Source organism: Empidonax traillii, unplaced genomic scaffold, assembly GCF_003031625.1.
Source record: "Empidonax traillii isolate 1590-97213 ecotype Southwest subspecies unplaced genomic scaffold, ASM303162v1 scaffold35:size4298261, whole genome shotgun sequence".
NCBI lineage: Eukaryota > Metazoa > Chordata > Aves > Passeriformes > Tyrannidae > Empidonax > Empidonax traillii.
The window spans coordinates 3674269-3694484 of NW_020955228.1; the positions used below are offsets into that span (position 1 = coordinate 3674269).

General features: G+C 37.1%; 1 protein-coding gene across 5 annotated transcripts in view; it reads left to right on the forward strand.

Annotated features, from left to right (window-relative positions):
• Window positions 1-19365, forward strand: part of ITGB8 (integrin subunit beta 8) — a 45893-nt gene extending 26528 nt beyond the window's left edge. For all 5 annotated transcript variants that reach the window (XM_027877947.1, XM_027877943.1, XM_027877946.1 and 2 more), the window contains exons 6-14: window positions 316-474; window positions 4353-4448; window positions 4541-4630; window positions 7227-7361; window positions 10312-10717; window positions 12661-12886; window positions 14480-14583; window positions 15673-15836; window positions 15930-19365. In XM_027877947.1, coding sequence (XP_027733748.1) covers window positions 316-474; window positions 4353-4448; window positions 4541-4630; window positions 7227-7361; window positions 10312-10717; window positions 12661-12886; window positions 14480-14583; window positions 15673-15836; window positions 15930-16052 — 1503 coding nt within the window. In that variant the 3' untranslated portion in view covers window positions 16053-19365. The remainder of the gene's footprint in view (window positions 1-315; window positions 475-4352; window positions 4449-4540; window positions 4631-7226; window positions 7362-10311; window positions 10718-12660; window positions 12887-14479; window positions 14584-15672; window positions 15837-15929) is intronic.
• The last annotated feature ends 851 nt before the right edge of the window (window positions 19366-20216 follow it).

A 20216-nucleotide genomic window follows, 5' to 3' on the forward strand; every position in this document is an offset into this window, starting at 1 on the left:
GTGGAAGCTCTTACCCACGCCTACTATATAAGGCATAACTTGTATGTATTTTGGAAGATCTTTCTTTAAAAAGCAAAGAAAGTGGGAAAAAACAAAGTGGTAAGTGGATCTCTGACTGGCAGTGGTAGTTTTCAGATGTAGAACGTTATATCTATTTCCACAAAAAATGTTTCCCATAGCCTGGTTTAAACTCAGTGCTGCTAAGCAGTGTAATACCTGAAAGTAGACTTTTGCATTAATTTTTCATTTTGTTATTGATTATTTTAGAACTAGATAGTTACTGCTTTCTTATGCGTAATTTTGTTTTCTTTTTAGAGCCACATTGGATGGCGTAAAGAAGCAAAGCGATTGCTTCTTGTGATGACAGATCAAACTTCCCATCTGGCCCTTGATAGTAAATTAGCAGGAATTGTAATTCCTCATGATGGAAACTGTCATTTGAAAGATAATGTATACATCAAAGCTACAAGTATGGTAAGGTATATGCCATAGATTTTGCCTTAAGAGAGGCAGTGTAAAACTGTGTAAAGGAGGTTTTTTTGACTTTTGTTAAAGCATTGCTTTTATTTCAGTCATTAGAATAGTATTTTTCCAGGTAGACAAGTTTTGAAATGAAGAATTAATCACCTGGAAATATTGACATTCTTTTTGTCTAGGATAAGATATTTTGGGGTCTGAGACAACAGCACAGCAGTACAAAACATGTGACTGGTTTTGGTGTGTTTTTTTGTTAGCATCTCATAAAAATCACACACATTTTATATAAAATATAAATAAGAAGTGTCTGGTGTGATATTTTGCACAAATAGAAGCTGGTAATATGTAAGAATTGCACATTTGTGCTAGTTAGACAGAGGTATTGATTATGGTTTATGGTCAGAAGATGTAGAGTTGTATTGGTTGAAAAGGTTTGGTAAAGCAGGGGACATAGAACAGCAATGAGCTGCTACAATCATGATGGACTAGCATTAAATGCATTTATATTTCACAGTATAAAGCCAGTGTGTGGTAATACGTACCTGTGCAAAAAGTTGTATCAAATCTGCTGTAACAAAATAATATGCCTTCAACAAGTATTTTTAGCTCTCAAAATATTTTCCTCAATAATGTATAAAATAGTTGCAAGTGACTGAAGACAGGAATTTTTGCCTAAGAATTATAGATTTTAATTGCTCTGGTTATTTTCTTAAATAAATATTAGTTGTTTATTTTAGAAACATGAATCAGTAATTAATTGCCATTTAATTCCCAGAAAGTAGAAATATGAACTGTGGTATAATTAGAGCATCTTACAATTTTTTTCTTGGTGGTAGGTGCACTTAGTTGAGGCACAGAGCCTGCATTCAGCTGCAGCCAGCAATGTGCTAGTGAAGTCAGTGAGGGCTGTGTGTGAGTCTAGACCTGAATTTAATCCCAGCAACTGTTGTTTACAAGGATAGTGGGGCAGCAGGAAGAGACTGCTGGATGTTGTGTGATCATGAAATATGGGAGGCTTCTGGGAATCGGTGGGTGTTTGGGACCTTGCTGAGCGGAGGAGGGAGATGAACATGTGCTAACAGGAAGGTTGCTTGGATTTCCGATTATCTGACATTCTTGTGTCCATATTCCCTCACAGATGTCAGGGTTTTTTTTATTTCACTCTAGTCAGTCTGTTCAGTGTCCTTGGGATAGAAACAAACCCTTCCCTTATTCTACTTACAGCAAATAATCCCAAAACTTTCCTTTCCCAAAGCAGAGCATACTCTGCTTTTTTTTTTTTTTTTTCTCCCCCCTCCTAGTTGCCAGGCTGAGAAGAATTTTGCTCTGCTTATTAAACAGTTGCTAAAGGTACAAATCTTTTTCTGGTGTTCAGCATTCCTTTGGTAATAAAGACATTATCTGTTTCAGAAAAAAAAAAAAAAAAAAAAAAAAAAAAAAAAAAAAAAAAAAAAAAAAAAAAAAAAAAAAAAAAAAAAAAAAAAAAAAAAAAAAAAAAAAAAAACAACACCCACACTATTTTTATTTTCTGTCCGGGGTAAAATACAGACAAAATTAATGAACCTCTTTCTAAGCAGCTTCGATAGACTGATGGCTGACTGAAAAAAAAGGGGTTTTACTGATATTCTAGATTCTGGTTTGAAAGGTCATGATCTTACTACCCCATATGGAAAAAGAAATCTCCATGATTACTGGTATTGATGCATTTTATGAAGTATGATTTTTTTAATCACCCAAATTAAATGACCTTGTCATGTTTACATCTGTAGTGGCACATTTAGGCCCATGTATTTTCTGGCTGATAACCTTTTTTTTTTTTTTTCAGCATGGGCTAATTCTTGCATGCTCACATGTAGGCATGCACTTAGTAATAGCAAAGGGTTATAATGGAAATCTTTCTCAGCACTGCATATTTTCTGGAGTAGATTTGACATGGTAACACAGTATTGTCTGCGAGGGAAGGTGTGCTGCTTTCCTATTTTTTTTTTTCTTCTCGTATGTGGTATATGTGATTATTTTATTGATAGATATCCACACAGAAGCTTCAAATTAACAAATAAATTTAGGGGGGGAACACTATTTGGTATTTAAATGAAATATCATGACAGTCTGTCAGCCTTTTGGAAAATACGTAATATGAAATATATTTTGGGGTTTTTTTTCTTATAAGTGCAATTTTTTGGGCTATCCTAAATTAAAGAGACTTCTCTAATCACATTGTTTTCCTGCTTTGATTCTTAGCTTTTTGTAGTCATGAGAAGATGGCATTTTGGCATATTTTTATTTCTTCCTTGTGCCAGTTCAGAGGACTGTGCTTTATTTATTTGCTTAAGCTTAATCTTTACATCAAAAATGTTTCCACTTAGTCACTTTTCTGCATGTTTCTTTCTAACTTTTGCTAAGCAGTCACAGAGAGGTCAGCAAAAAAGCATAAGACAATAAAGAAATCTATTCCATTTTAATTAGTGTGCTTGGTTAACTCCCTTTCTGAAATACTTAATGTCTACATTAACTATCTTCTCAGTTTAACACAGTAGGTTAAAATAATAAAATGAATGATGTAATTGAAACAAGAAAAATGATCTAAAATGAAAGTACATGCATCTGAGCAGTAGTGGGAAGAGATAAGATAAAAATACATAAAACACAGCAAGGTTTTCACAGCAAGTAAAGTGAGGATCCGTGAGTGACCTCTTGTACCTTATGTCATCTCTTTACGTGCTTAAAATTGAAAAGATAGTGTGGGTTTGTTGATGCTTTGGGGTTTTTTTTAAACTTCTCTCTAATAAAGGAAACTATTGCTCTCTTATGTGAAGTATGACTTTAACATTCTGCTTGCCAAGCTGGACACTCTGATGAGTTATAACTCATGAGTGGACGGAAATTCAGCTGTACATGGGAGCAGATGAGGTAGTCTGAGGATCCGGTCGCTGCTGCTCTTGCACATCTATGCATGTCATCTCTTGACTTCAGTAAGGTCCATCTGAATCTGGTCTAGAGTCACGTCTTAAGCAGGAAGACTGACTTATTTTGCCGCCATCTATGAGCCCTCAATACTGCTCCTGTCATTCACACATTTACAGTGGGAGGTATTTGCACAATGTCTGGCTTCACTTGCCCTTGTCCTGGGACCAATAGGTATCCATGATCTCTCAGCATGTTGCATGTGGCCTGTAGGGTTGTGCAGCACAACGGAGGCCCCACTGAGCTTTGTGGTCATGGAGAAGGAAGGAGGGCTTAGGACTGTGTTGTAGGCTACTGAAAATGACAGTGAAGCCACTGATGCTGCAGTTCACTCACGACTGCTGTGTAGTGGGAATTTGTTTTCCTAACTGGTCCATGCTCTCTCTCCAGTGAGCCTGGCACGCTAGAGAGTGCTAGAACCTGATCCACTGGCTGCATTTAGTTGATGTGTATGACCTCTGGTGCCAAAATACAGTTCTGAGAAACAAACTTTTTTTTAATTACTGTCCTTGCTGTTCCCAGAAGCACACCTCATCTCAGTCCTTCATGTTGTATTTTCTCCCTGACTTTTACTCAAGAACTCATCTGTCATTCCCAGGAATCTTGTTAATCTTCTAGATGGACCATGAACAACATCAAATCCATGTTTCTTAAGCATCAGACTCAAACTAACAAAATAATACTGTATAAGTTAGTCCTCCCACTCTGCAGCAGACCTACATAGTTGTTTCTCTGATGATTTTTTATTTTTTTGGTTAGGACCACCTTCTTTTGAATGTAGGTCTAGCATTTCTCTGTACATTTAGGAGTTAAGATTGGGGTGGTTCTGGAACCCTGTAATGTGTCATATGTGAAATATAAGGTTTTCCCCTACTAATATGCAGTATTCTCTTTTCTCTTGTATGTTGCAGGAGCATCCATCCCTTGGGCAGCTCTCTGAAAAATTGATTGACAATAACATCAATGTTATTTTTGCAGTTCAAGGAAGCCAGTTTCATTGGTATAAAGTAGGTTAGAAACCTGATTTCTTTTTCCAATTTTGAAAGCACAATACTTCTACTAAAAATTAAAACTGCATAAATTATTTTATTTTTCATAGGATCTGTTACCTCTGTTGCCTGGTACTGTTGCAAGACAAATAGAATCACAAGCAGCAAATCTCAATGATTTGGTGGTAGAAGCTTATCAGGTATGACAAGAGTGACAATGGTGTATGCCATATTTGTACAGACATTTTTCACCTCTCATAGCCTAAATCTTCAATTGTCAGGCTCTTGGCTTCCATCCAAAGTCCACAAGAATACATTCCCTACTTGTCTTAGTGTCCAAGTTGATAGGTGACATTATCTCAGAATAGCTTTCAAATTCCCCAGCTGACAGGGTCTCAAAGCCAAGAGCTAGTGCTTTTTTATTTCTAAGGATGCTTCTGAATATTCTGTTTGATTCTGTGCACCTGTTGCTATATAACTTCAAAAGAAATATCTGATTTACTTGAATTTTGGCACCCCAGATCTTCAGTTACAGACCAGACACCACTGTCTAGGCACCATATAAATTGAGAGCAAAACCAGAGTGCAGTATCTGGAGGGTTTTGCAGAATAATTTTTAAAAAGCAGACAGCAGATGGGAATTTACAAGAAGGTAGTTTGGCAACAGTGGATATTGTGAAAAGCAATATTTACACTGCACAAAGCAGTGTAATGACTTGGCATTTTGAGGCACGGCATTGAAGAAGAGTTTTGATAGGGATTTGGGAGAGAACAATGGAAATGGCTTTGTGAACTTGCCTGGAGTACTCTATTGAATGTAACTGTTTGGGAAAGAGAAAGTAATAGTATAGGAAAAAGCATAAAATCATTTTCCACAAATGACTGAAAAAGAATGGCAGTTTGAAAGTGAAAATAGGCATCTTGATAGTGAAGGAAAGAGGGGGCATAAACAGCTTTGAAAATGCACCAAGTACTATACATTTGATGTACTAGAGCACAGGGAACCCACAGAGCAGTATCAAAATGAACAGAAGGGGTTAGATGGTTGAATATTGTTAAGTTTTGTAGGTACACAAACATACAGGTTTAAAAAATTGAAAACTCAGCTGCAAATCTATATCCAGTGTATCCACGTGTCACTTTTTTTTTTAATTAGTTGAATTTGGAAGGCTGAAATTGCCCATTTTACTTGGTTAACCATCAAAATCAGGCAGTTTCCTTTCAGCAAATTGGTTATAATGAAGAGCCAACCCCCATGTCTATTCCCAGTCAATAGAGTGCTTTTGCACACATTTTTCTCCCTGTCATGCTGGAAAGCAGAAGGCAAAGACATTCAAAAGCAGAGGAGATTAGGTGTAGTCAAATTACAGAGAAGTTCTCACTGATATTGTGGTTCCTCTTATAAAGTTGAGAAATCTCATTGAATATGGAGGTTTGCAGGAAGTTGATGGCAAAAAAAATTTGAAGATTGTAGTCCTTTTGTATGGCATTTTTACACTGTCCATCCTAAATTGTAACATGGTTCTTACCCGGTGCAGGGCAAACATTCAAGGAGAGGAAATAAAAATTTACAAAACAATGATTTAGTTCAATAGGACTTTGGTGGGACTTTCCTGGTTCAGTCACTCCTTGTTTGCTCTTGCCTTACTTTCATTTTTTAGATAGTATCTTCCTTCCCATCCTGAACTTCACTGTATTTGACAGTTTGAGAATGTTATCATATCAGGGGCTTGTAATATACAAACACATAGTGAACAAGACTTGAATGTATTGCTTTTTTGAAAGAAAAAGTACTTAGATAAGAAAATAAATTTTGTGTTGATAGTCAATGGCAATGGGCCTCCTGTACTCCTTTTTTAGGCAGGGAAACCTCAGGCTTAGTTATGGAAAACCCTTGCTGAAAATCCCTGCCTATAAAGCCAAAGATGAGTCACTAATTTTCAAAAAGTTACTAAGATAAACACATTCAGATTCATGTAATTACATTTCCATTTATAGCAGTAAAAATATCGCATAAACTAATTTTTTAATAGTAATATGCCACAAATTTAAAAAATCTCCTTGTGCAATTTTCAGCTCATAAGTTTGTAAGAGCTGTAATAAATTTTTAAAAGGTCAAGAAGCAACTCGTTCTTGGAAGGAAGCAGGATTTTAGAGCATGTAGTAAATGCAAGACAAAAAGTAGGTGGCTTTTTCATTATTTTTTTATTGCAAAATGCCTAATGGGAATCACCCAGTTGTTGTCTTATATGGTCTTAGATGACCCAAATAAATCAGTAAGAATAATCCCAGTACCCTTTAGATCACTGTAAGGTTTGTTCAGAGAAAACTTTTCCAAGGCAGATGCAAAATATCAGAAGTTTATAAAGTGTCAAGTCAATTAGGAACCTTTTCTGTTGGATAACAAAAGTTGTATGTATGTTTACTGTTGTATTTTAGATGTGTGGCTAAAAGGCAGTGTAGACTCAAACAACAGGCCATTTTTGTTGGACACAGTTCTTAGAATGCATTTTCAAATTGAGAAAAATACAGTCCCGAAACCATTTTAGAAAAGCTGAAAACATTTTTATCTGCAAAACCTAATCCTCTTTGTCAGAATTGCCAGTTCACTGGTTGTGTATATTTGGAATGTAATCGGGTCTTTAGACAGGAAACAATGCTTTAATTCATTCCTTTATTCACACAGACAAGCTTTCTTCACTTTTAGTCAGACACAGTAGCCATACTTGGTGTTAGTCACTAATGTACATTATATTTTGAGATGCAATGTGACTAAAACTTTTTTTCTGGTTACAGAAACTAATCTCTGAAGTGAAACTTCAAGTGGATAACCAGATCCAAGGTCTTAATTTCAATATCACTGCAATCTGTCCTGATGGAAGTAAAAAAACAGGCATGGAAGGATGTAAAAATGTGGGATATAATAAAGAAGTATGTTGATAGTTTTCATTCTTCAAGGAACTGGAATACTTATTTTTCTGTTTGGTTGGGTTTCAATGGTGTGAAATCTTCTAGGGATTTACTTAAACTGAAAATGGATTTATGTGATTAATGATCACAGACTCTCTATTATTCTCTGAGTTCATTTGTCCTGAATCTTATTTTAATTCTCACTAATCCCATGGAACTAAGGCTCAAAGCTTTTCCTGAAAGCTAACGTCCATTAAAACTCCCCTTCTTTGTCCTCCACTGGGAACAACCAACCATGTTCATTGTGGTGAAATCTGTACGTAAAGAGGTGGAAAGATAATCACCCGGTGAAAAAGAATCACTAGAATTTGTGTTCCTTGGGTCTGTACTAGACGCCACCTTTCTCTCTTCTTCCTTTAGTAGTCTTCATGCACCATCAGGGTTGTAGATAGATAGTTTATTTTATAAATAAAATTAATAAAATTTTTATTCCCATTTGGGTTGGTGCCCCCTACTGAATGAAACGGAGCATCATGCACCATGAAAAGGCAGGGGAAGATATCTGGCTAAAGTAAAGAATATGGTTTTCTTCCCAGAAAAAAATTCTCTGTGCCTTGATATATTTATTTAATTGCTTGGACTACTGGAGTAATTCCTTTAGCTTGCCAGGAAAAGGTCTGTGTTTTCTGGAGGGCAGGGTCAAGGAGTTCTTTCCTGCTTGACGTGTACATATGTCTCAGCTGGTGTGATTTTACTTACATTCATGTGTAGAAATAGAAAAACAATTCAGTAGATGAAATGTGTGAATTGTAATATATATTTCAATGTATTTTATGCTCTTTTGAACTTTGTCTGCATGCTGCTGATTAGCGTCTACAGTTTATGGGAGATTTGCTCTGTTTTTCTTCTTAACTCATCTCTTGTCCAGTGTTGTTCCCTGTCCATGTCATAAGAAATAGGACTGGAATTTGTTCTGTTTAATGAAAAGAAAAATATTTATATCTGTTTCTTTTTAATAAAAAGCCAAGCCGGTTGATTGTAAAAGATTGCATGTGGTGCACTCTACTGCTGTTGAAAATGAACCACCCTTAAGAGATTAATTTATTTTAAGCATAAATCCTTCTTTCAGTATTTGTTTACAGGCAAAATTCTTTTCCTTAATTCTCACATTCCTTTCATTGTCTAATCCTTTTTCCTTCCCTTTTTTACCAAAACACAAAGTGTATTTTATTCTGGAAGAATCATGTGACTTCTTTGGGGTGCAAAACTAACTTGGCTATTAGTGAGTGTCAGTGTTGTTGGTGTTGTAATTATTTAGTCTCAACTGGTATAATCTTTCTAGTGCTCTATTCAGACCTGTCATATCTCACTACTAATACACAAGACAGGATTTGCCCTTCCATCTCTCTCCCATTCCTCCAGTACTGTGTTGAACATGAAGATGATGTTTTCTAGCAGGGCTCTGTGTTGAATAAAAAACATTCCCTAGCTGCATCCTGTCCTCCCTGTGTGCTACACACCTGCTGTAAGAATTAATTTCTCCATAGGCACACTTTTGTCCTGTAACCCAAGGGAAGAAATCCCATGCATGGAGAGCATAGGCAAGTGAGGGGTTATGTGTGTAAAGATGCATTTGATAAACAAGAAGAAAAGCAAAGGGTGAGATAAAGCCTGTGTGCCCCCTCGATATGACATTAAGTGCATGCTTCTGCACAGCATTCTTCTCCTGTTGTCCGTGTAGGCAGCCGCAGCCCCGCTCGCCACAAAGCCACCATTGTCCCCAAGGGCTCGGCTGTTCTCGTGTGGGGGCGCAGCGGGAGGGAGAGACAGTGATGAGAGATGAATGGCCTTAGTCTTTGCGGGTAATTTCAACCTTATATGTAATCAGTTTCTCGGGGTTTCTGGTTTTTTTATTTGGAAATTTTGGGTGGTAAAGAGTAGAGATATTTGCTTCTCTTGGGTTTCTTTCTTACCTCTTCTTCTTGGTTATATTTTCTCTGTGAGGAGGCAAGAAAGAGTTGTTTAGCATCAGCAGGCTGAACAAATGTAAAACCTTAGAGAGAAAAGCATGTCAGAGGCCTACTGGTCAAAAAACAAACAACACCTATGAAATAGAAGATTGGTATCCAGTGAAAGTATCACATATGTCAGAGCTGTCACAGAGTTTTGGTAGTGTTTGATGCAAACTCTGTGGCAATTATCTAACCACCAAAATGATCCAGGGTCCTGTGCCAGGACTCTGGAAAGCCATGGGAGCAGCTGCTGCAGTGTGCACTGCTGGGATGAGGAGCTGGAGCATGGTGATGATAGCCATGGCATGGCCAGGAGCTAGGCACTGGGTCCACTGAAGCAGAACTTGGTCTGCCCAGGGTCACAGCAAGAGAAGGAAGACTCTCTTTCTCCATCTCCATTGTAGGAATTGCAAGAAATAATTTGCTGCTAGGGTGTGAGCCATTTTCTGTGTTTTAGGAGGAGTAGATAGGGCCATCCAAATAAACCTGTGTGGTTTCTCTGTGCATTACCATTTCTGCAGAGGAACTTTCATCATAGATTTTTTTTCATGAAGGGTATCTCTCCTTCTGTTTGTTTATTGTCTTGCTCAATCTAGTTCCAATTCTCATCAGAGTATTTCTGTGATACAAAGGAATTTACACATTAAGTAATGGCAGGATGATGATGATAGTGATTCTATTTCCATTGAACTTTAATTAAACTTGTCTTTTGCAACTATGCTATCTTAATTTGAAAAGTAAACTGCTGTCAATCTTCTATTGTTAGGATTTTGACTGTATTTGTGATGCCTCTCATTACTAAAATACCATTTTTGACAAATGACCAGTGTGTATTTTGCTATTGTTAGCTAATGCATATTCATATACAATCTAAGATTCTGCTTTATTTATATGTTAAAACTTTAAAGGAAATTTAAACAAGGAAATAATAAAAATATAAAATCTTTATTTCTTATTAGGTACTTTTCAATGTATCAGTTGCAATGAAAGGATGTCACACAGCTGGAGGGAGAAAATATGCCATACTTAAGCCTATTGGTTTCAATGAAACCGCCATTGTTAATGTGCAGCAAAGCTGTGCCTGCCAGTATGGAGACAGCACAGACCACAACAGAGTATGGGCTGATGAAACTTCTGACAGCAAACAGTCCCACTGCAGTGACAGTAACTGTAGCTCTCACAGAGAAGACACACTTCCTTCAGAGAGGTGCAGGCAATATCAGGACCAACCTATCTGCAGCGGTCAGGGAAACTGCATAGATGGAAAATGTTTCTGCTACAAAAACAAGCTAGGCAAGGTGTATGGCAAGTACTGCGAAATGGATGACTTTTCCTGCCCATATCACCAGGGAAACTTATGTTCTGGTAAGCTGCAGAGTTTATGGCTGTATTTTCTTGTTTTGTTTTGTTTTATTTTGTTTTCTGATGCTAATGTACATAGTGTATCTGACAACAATGATGTAAGGCTGTCAAGTATGAGAATTGTTTGTGCAGAATTAGTGTAGGAAATGTCCTCAACATCCTGGCTGGAATTCACACTCCTGGACATTCTTCACCACGGAGATATGCACTGTCTCCTAAATTTCAGCCCTGCTTTTTAGGGGATACACTGATTTTTTTCTAAGTTCAGCTGATTTGATACTTAAATCAGAAACTTTTTCATAAGTAATGATACTGATATCTCAAACAAAACAGTAACATTATTCCAGAAAGCAAGTTGATACATTTCAGTCTAATGGGAATATGAGATACTAAGAGAGTAGGAAGGGATCATAGCTTCCAGATGAGATTTTGATTTTCTGACACCCTAAATCAGTCCTGGGAGAGATACAGTGACACTTGCTTTCAAATACTGATATAAATGCTAACAGTGGTCCCAACCCACTTTGCAAATTTACTATTTCTTAACCATAAGCAGACCTGTCTAACTTCTAAGCTTCTGTAGCCTGAGATGTGGTACCCTGGTTGGCAGAGGAGGCAGGGACTTCTTGTCTAAGAGATGTTGGAGACTGTCATTGTGATGGAGTCCTGTTCTAGGGTACCACAAGGGGAACCTGCTGCCCAGGGCCATGGCTGAGCAGTGAGATGTTTCAGAGTGCAGAGCCTTGCTCTGCTATCTTCTATGAGCCCCTTTCTCCCTCCATTTTGCCCAGCCTAGGCGAAAAAGAGACCAGCCTATACCTTGGCCTCATTTCCATTTAGAGGATCCTGTCTGTTGGATGGAGCTGTCTCCCTGCAGCTCTGTGAATCCCTGGATAAAAAGAGCCATTGCAGTTTGTGTGAAATTGCCATCTATGCCATCACATAGATGAGGAGACATCATTAGGTTTGCTATATAGAATCATACAATCAGATGGGTTGGAAAGGACCTCTGAGATCATCAAGTCCAACCTTTGATCCACTACCATCACAGTTACCAGACTATGGCACTAAGTGCCACATCCAGTCTCTTCTTAAATACCTCCAGGGTATCTGCCTGTGCTTTATGTGTTTTCTATTTCTGTATTTTTCTAAAGGTGCTTTCACAGGCTCTAAAAACATGGCTAAATATTATTAGCACATCAGTTGTGGTGCAGCCTAAGTGTGCTACAACATAGAAAACATATGGATATTTCTCTACAACTCCTACTTCTTTATCTAGAAAGTCGTAAAGGCCAACAGAGGTTCTTCCCAGCCTTTGTTTTCTTGAGGCTGTGCATTTTAAATTCTTATTAAACAACATACGGTTCATAAGCACAGCATACCCACCTGTCCAGCTCAGTCATCTATCCTTTAGAAAGGAAAAAAAGAATTTTAAAAAAGGAAAAGAAAAAAAAAAAAAAGCAAGGGGAGGGAAAGGGAAAGGGAAAAGGAAAAGGAAAAGGAAGAAAAAAAGAAAAGAGGAACAACTTGGCATGTGTGCGTGAACTTGATACTCATTCCTCCGCTGAGTCGTGCTGTTTATTTGAATTGAATGTTTTCTTGCTAAAGAGAAGTTTGTTTAGTTTGCCTGAAGACTATTTTCCTCGTCATTGTGTAATTTCTAATACCGACTCCTTTCATCCAAGGCAAGAGGGAAAAATTTTAGTAAAAGGTTTTAGGATGACATCTTGGTAGTAACTTTTGCTTAACTTAACAACTAGCAGCTATAAATATATATCATGCTGGTAATTTCAGCCCGAGTTGTTAACTTAAAAACTAACTAGAAAGTCAAGGTCTAAATTAGCTCTGTTTAATGTAAAGCACCAGTGAAACAAATGTGTGCATCTAAAAATTGATTTCCTATGTTTTCGTAAAAGCATATGACTCAAGACTCTCTGATGTTGTAGGTAATGGTGAATGTGAAGGTGGTAAATGCAAATGCTTTGCTGGCTGGGAAGGTGATCGTTGCGAGTGCTCCTCACAATCATCAAAGAACTGCCTGAATTCAAAGGGCCAGATTTGCAGTGGAAGAGGAAGATGCATATGTGGAAAGTGTGAGTGCACAGATCCAAGAAGCTTTGGCCGTTTGTGTGAATATTGCCCTACTTGTAACAAAGCCTGTGAAGAAAACTGGTATGTTTCTTGTGCTAGACTTGACTTTTTACCTCTCTAGTGTTGAAACATGGAGAAATATTTCTGCTTGGCTAGATGCGACATTTCTTTGATATTTGGGCTGTAGGAAATTGAAACAATATATACTTTTCTCTCTGTAGCTGAGGGATTCATACTGGGAGTTAAGGGAATTGCATGTCCACATCTATGTTCACCAGTCTGTGTCTAACTTTCAGCTTTCAGAAGCCAAGGGAGGTGTATCCTATGAATATTGTTTTTTCATAGTTTTATCAAAATATCGATGTTCATACGAAATCTTCTGAGTAGGAAATAAAACTTATGAACTTGGAGTTTTAAAAAGGGACACTAGATACTACTTTTGAATTCCAGAAAGTCCAGTAATATTCTCCAAATATGTTTTTGCACACTCCTTGTGCTTCTCAGTTGAAGGAGGTATGGAACAAGAGCAGTACCTGTGTATTGTCACTGCCATTGGTCAGCAGAGCAGAGCTGGTCTTACCCAGAGGACAACATTCTTTGTTACTCAGTTTTAAAACACTTAGTCTCTGCCATATCATTTTTCCTTACCCGTGTAAAGGAGGGAACAGTGTGGAGGTTGAAATGAGCAGTCCCAGGAGAGAAGCTAGATTAAGCTCTCAGTGGCACACTGCATGGTCCTGGCATAGAGTGTGAATGAAGCCCTTGGGCACAGCTCTACTACACCCTCTTGTCAGCACATATAATGTTTTGCATCTCACTGTGGTGCAGAAGATGAAAGATCAGCCTTTCACTGTAAAGGGCATTGTGCTCAAAACAGAATCATTGTTTATTTGTATTAATTTGAATTATAGCTCTTTGAAGGAAATGCTCGAGAGCCAAGCTTGATCATGTCCAAAAGAGTGAATGCTACGATTTCTCTAAATAAAATGCAGTTAGCCTTTCTGGCTTACACTTGTTCAGAATCACTGTGAAATGTATGACTTTAATAAATTTAGAAGATGGCACACCTTTGTTAAAAATTCAGCCAGGGCTTTTTCAGGGTCTCATGTGATATCCCTTTTCTGCAAGGCTATACAGTGGAGATGGCAAGACTGAAAGCACTTCCTCCCACTGTGCTGCTGTCTCTCTGAACTGCCCGGCATTGCAAGCTTACTTGACTTTCTCTTAACATAGCATCCAAAAATTATTGACAAAGCTGTGTTTTCTACACCTGTCTCTACTCTTCAATTCCAGCGTGCATCCCAATGAGAGTGATATAAAAGGAAAGACTAGGACTGAACTGGAAGCTGAAAGCTGAAGAAAGGGCGCTGGACCCTTAGCTACACCCTGTGACAAACTTGCATCACAAAGAGCAGAGCAGGGATCAGATGAAGGTGGCTCAAAGCCAAAGACATATTTTACTTTACAGTTTCTGACTAGTTGGTTCTGAGAAGCATCAGAGAGATAAAACACTGAGAGAGGTATCACATTTCAGAAAAAAAAAAAAATGTCACAATGTTTTTACTAATGAGAGGAAAGCATTATGTGCAAGCGTTATGTCAGCTTGTTGATACAATCTCTTTAAAAGGAGTGCAGAGAAAGGCATAGGTTTTTAATTATATTTTTATTTTACAGGAACTGTGTTCAGTGCCATCATTCTAACAATACATCTCAAGCAATACTTGACCAGTGCACAGCCTCATGCGCTTACCTACTGCATTATGTTGACCATACTTCAGGTATGTGACATTTTCTAGGTAATTTTAATAAGAGATTAAAATCTGTTGGGATTACTAATTGAATTCACCACTGTTAGAATGCCTTTCAAGTGTGTCATATTATTACAATAACAACGAAGGCAGGAAAAAGAGAAAACTCACTCGTAGCTTCGGGGAAAGTAAAAGATAAATAATAACAGGAAATATGATTTCAAGCATTGCTAAGTCAGATTTCCCAGCTCCTTGAGAAGTCACATCTAATAAAGATGAATCCTGCCTGAGCAATGCTTAAAGAAATATTTATAAAAATCTGTTATGGCACCTGTATGTTTTATTACTTTGGATATGCTTATATTATTTGACATCACTAGAAACAAGGGAAAAAGAAGTAGAATGCTTACCTCAAGTTCAGTAATGTTTGAATAATCCTTTCAAGTGTAAAAAACTGCAGTTATGAGGGCTGTGGAAGAATAATTACTCTTTTTTTTGTAAATAAAATCTCGTAAAGCCTAATCACTCCACACAGCAACAAAAATGCAGGTAAATGTCACTTCACATTTATGTGCACCTTTATATCCTGTAGTTCATAAATGAGAAAACTTGAATATTTTTCTCATAACTTTAGTATTAATTAAGGAAAGCTTACCAAGTGAGAAAAGTCTACAAGTGAGGAAAATACTGGACAAGGATTCCATAATGACTTTCATATTTCACCAGGGATCTTCACTGTCATCTTGTGAAGATTAAATTCGCTTCACCTCAAACATCTATAACATTTCATCCTCTCTATTTCACTAGTCTGCAGAGAATTCATGGTGGGCAATACAGTGAAGCTTGAGTCTTAATTCTGTAGATTAAAAGAACAATAGTTTCATCATTTTTTTTACAGTAGATCTTAATCTGAATTGTTTTTCTTGATATGCCCCACTTTAAAAGCCTACATATGGCAACTTTTCCTCTTAATTTCCCCTAAGTGATTTTCCCTCATTTTTTATCAGGCTCGTGTTACATTTATGCAACATTACTATGCAGTGGTAGATGTACCTGTGTTAGAGGGATGTGCCTGCTCCATACATTAGACTTTACCCTTGTGTTTTCCTTTTGTTGCAGAATGTTTCTCTGGACGAAGCTACTTTAGAGTCTTTTCCATAATCTTTATAGTTACCTTTCTGATCGGGTTGCTTGTTGTCCTTATCATCAGGCAGATCATTCTGCAGGGGAGTAGCAATAAAGTTAAGTCTTCATCTGATTACAGAGTATCTGCAACAAAGAAGGTAATTTATTTCAGAGCTATTGTGTTCAGTAATCTTTTTCTTGCATATAAAAGTTAACTAATTGTTGACTAAAATTATATCTTCTCCTTCAAGGATAAGATGTTTTTGCCTACAGTTTGCACAAGAACAGTAACATACAGACGTGATAAACCAGAGGAAATAAATATCGACATCAGCAAGTTGCGATTAAACGAAACTTTCAAGTGTGAATTCTGAAGACTGTGTGTTTTCTGCAAATTCCATTTCCATCAGGATCAACTTTTAAAACGTTACCTTTTGTACTCTGTGGGAATCTTGACTGTCGCCACACGGTTTTGTTTTGTGCATTTTGTTGAATACTGTAACTAAGTGTCCTGTAAACGGATTCACATTATGTGATTTTGTTTGAAACTATAGCTGCTGTATTTTTTTAGGGTTTTTTGAAAGAGAAATGTGCGTTACTACTGTTCAGAAACATTAGTGTTGATGTAGCACTTTAGCATATTCTAATTTATTTAGTTATGGCGTAGAATGTAGATATGAACCAGTCTGACAAAGCACTGATCTCACTCTACATGTAGCTAGTACTGATGTGCTCTGTGGGAATGGACAAAAGCTGTGACTGAAATATTAATATTGCTGTATATTATAGCAATAGATTAAACTATTAAAATGCTCTTAAATAGAGCAAATGGTACTTTTATAGGTCTCTCAGATGATATATTCCACCGATTTATCTGCTTTAGCCTCTTAGCTTTTCCTCATAAAAATGAATGGATTAAATGAGTATTTAGTTAACTGGTGTGGGTCTATAGTTGTGTGTGTATACACACACCATGCACACGCAGGTAAATTAAATACAAAGTTTTTCATATGGATGATGTCACTTAAAGATAATTTATATCTAATAAAGAGTAATTTTTAGCTTTTTTATTTGTTTAAACATAAAAAACCCTTTTATACAAAATTTAAGGTATTTGGAAACTGAGTGGCTACAGAAAATGAGAGTTTCTCTGTCCAACAGCATAGTCTACATGATGATCACTATTGGCTGACTTCACCTTTAGAGTCAGCAGCATGAACCCCGTTGCAAGTAGATAAATTACACCAGAGCTGTGTTTGGTTTGCTAGCTACATGTCAGTGTTTTGCCAAATAAAGGCTTTGATCTTTTTGTATGATGTCAGGAATGTCTGATTTTACACTTGCTCTTTTTCTTTATGTAAATTAGTTGATGGGATTGGGTTTTGTAAATTTTCTTGTAACCACTTCATTTTTTTTGACTGTGTCTTGAGAAGTGTGTCCAGTGTGATGTGGAAAAGAACCTGCAGTTCAGAAGGTGAGGAAAATATGAGTCTTTTTCTCAAGGGAACACATTAGTTAACTTCATAAATGTGGGATCAGATTCTGCCTTCAGAAATAGGCAAAGCTGTTCTAAATATGGTGGGACCAATATAAGCCTATCTGACAGAAGAATGTGAGCTACAAGGTCACATAGAAGCATTTTTTTAACCCTGAAATTGACTGTAATGGTAGAAGATTATTATGTTATATGCTAGTTGGAAGTGTCAGTCTGATTTACTAACCCTGTGCTGCCGAAACTCCACAAAAATCTGATCAACCTCTAATGCTCTAAAATCTTGCTGGCAAAAAGAAAACTCGTCTCACAAGACAGTGTATCATTTTAGCAATTTTTATTGCTAATATGAAATATTGGTCTGTATTTGTCATAGATAAGAGTTACAGAAACAAAGCAAGACCTCCTTATGTGCAGTTTTTTAGACATTAGTATATATTGCCTATTCCATATTTCTTCTGTAAATTCCCACTAGAATCTGAGGAATATGCATGTGAAAAGAAGGCAGGATGCAGAAGAACTGATAAGTGTTATGTGAGTGTTCAGTTTCTTGAGTAATTGAGCGTATTGAGAAAAACAATATGAAGACATTGGCCTCTTCATTAGTCATAAAAGCTCTAGACCTTAGGGATTGGGTGTTTTTTTTTTAAACCTGTAAACTGGACTATTAAATGTTTCTAAAGCAGTCTCCAAAGTAGGCCCTGAGCTTTCTACCATAAAGGTAAAAGTCTCATTTAAAGAAAAGGGTGTTTCCTTACACTGACTCTGACTTTAGTGATAGCTTAATTGTAGAACCTTAGTTATAGATAATTCTGTAGTCTATCAAGTATACCTTAAACTTTTGTTTTCCTTTAAAAAATTTAGGACCATTTTCTTTCTGTGTAAATTAACAGATTCCAAAAAACTGGTTTCAGTGGGATAGAGATAAAAGATTGATAAAAGTTTCCCTGCTATTACCCTTATCACAATTCATGACTATTTGTGCGTAGCAAACAGTCTATGGTTGTCTGTTTCACTTTACCAAAAAAAAAGAAAAAAAATCAATGCTCAGTGGTATTTTCCCACCATAATGCTTTAAAGCATTTAGTAAAGCTTTTTCAGAAGTGATAACTTTTTTTTTTTGTAGAAATTACTTTTCACTGCTAGAGGCAGTTAAATTGTGTGAGTAGGGGACAACGGAGCTGGGTTCTCAATTGAAGAAAGATTTGAGCTGTAACACCCATCTTCCAGACACATCACACTGCTACTGCTTTTCTTCTGTAGCACTTGGTTGGCATTGCGGTGCTGCCTGTGAAGGGGCACGGCCAGTATTTCCTTATCAGACACCTGCCTGAATGTTTAAAATGCTCTGGTCAAATAGAGTAGGCTCACGGGACCAATTGCACTTAAGCTGCTTGCTGTCCTGAGATTAAAAAATGTACATTAGGAAAAAAAATTTTTTTAAGAAAAAAAAAAAAAAAGAAGAAGAATAAAAAGCTGTTTTGCATCTCCCTCATGGTTTTGCTGTATTGTGGAGGAGGCTGGTGAAAGAGAATAAGCTGCTGCTAATGTGACAGGTCAAGGCTTTTAGAAGGCCCGTGGGGAGCTTATACAGAGCAGGATTCTTGGGAGGAGGCTTTGTTTCTAGGGATGGAATCTATCCATGAGAAACTCTGGCTTTGCTTGGTACTTGTTTCCCTCTGCCTTTGACCATGTTTTTCAGAAGAGCTGCTGCTGGAGATGAATAGCTCAACAAAAGCCTCACTATTTAGGGAGTTGTGTTCCCTCAGCACATGACCTTAAATGAGAAAGCAGCCTGTAATTCACAAAGAATTTCTTCAGTGATTGGAGAAGGGCTCTGCTTCCTATAGTGCTTAATATGGGAGATATTAAAGACAAATTAGTTCACATTAGTTTTCAATGTACTGTGTGTCAAAGATGCTCATAAAAATGGGGGGAAAATATCTAACCTCAGAATAGAACATTCCAAACTTCTCAAATAAAATTTCTTATACTAGGCTTCTTCAAAAAAAAATTAAAAATAAGTCAAATAATTCTACTATGTGCCTATATCCAAAAATGTACCAGCAGATACTGTTGCATTTCATAATTTTGGGGGGGAAATTGTTTTTAGATTTGTTCCCACAAATAGAGCATGTGCATGACTTTTTACAGCATAAATGTTAATGTTAAAATACATATGTATAATTTTCAAATGCTAATCTCCCTTTTTTTACCTTTGAATGCTTATTTGCCTAACATTTCAGAAATTCCATGTTTATGCAATTAAAAAGCATTCATTTTACTTCAGATGTTTTTAAGTACTGTAAAATGAGGAAAGCTATGAAATTATTATTTCCAAGCATCATGAGTACACTAATAAGATTGCTGAAGAAGTGTGTGGGAAAATAGCTGTTTCATCCAGAAAACGTGCACATGGTATGCAAGGAATTTTCATTGTGCCCAGCTGAAATTCCCTTACATTTGCAAGGAATGTTAAAAGTGAACCTTTAAAAGGAAGGATGTTCGTATGGGCATAGTTTACATTTTATACGTTATTCTCAACTGGATTTATTTTTTCCTCTCTATGATGTCATGAAAATCTGCTATGTAAAGCATTCTTTGTACTGCAATGGAAAAATATTATTTTCCCAGTCTGGTCATATATAGTATTTGTTTCCTGCTTAGCGTGCATACCTAAATGTACATGTTTTCCAAACCATGGGAGTGAATGTATGAAACAGCTTCACGCAACCCTCAGTCCTAAAACTAAACATAAGGTCTGGAGATGTCCAGGGCAGACAGATGCAAGGGCGTGACTGCTTGTGCAGGGGACTTGAAGAGGGACGGCAACCTCAGTAGGTGCAATGCTGGGCAGAAAACCTCTTCAAAGTAGATTGGTTGGCAGAGGTGGTGCCCTAGGTTTGCATCCTAGGCACTTGTCCACACACTGGAACTGCGTAATGTGCAGTCTGAACTGCAACACTGCAAATATTTCACATCTGTATTCATCCAGAATGCTTACATGGGACTGCCTGTAAACTTGAATGCTACGGATCTCCGTTAA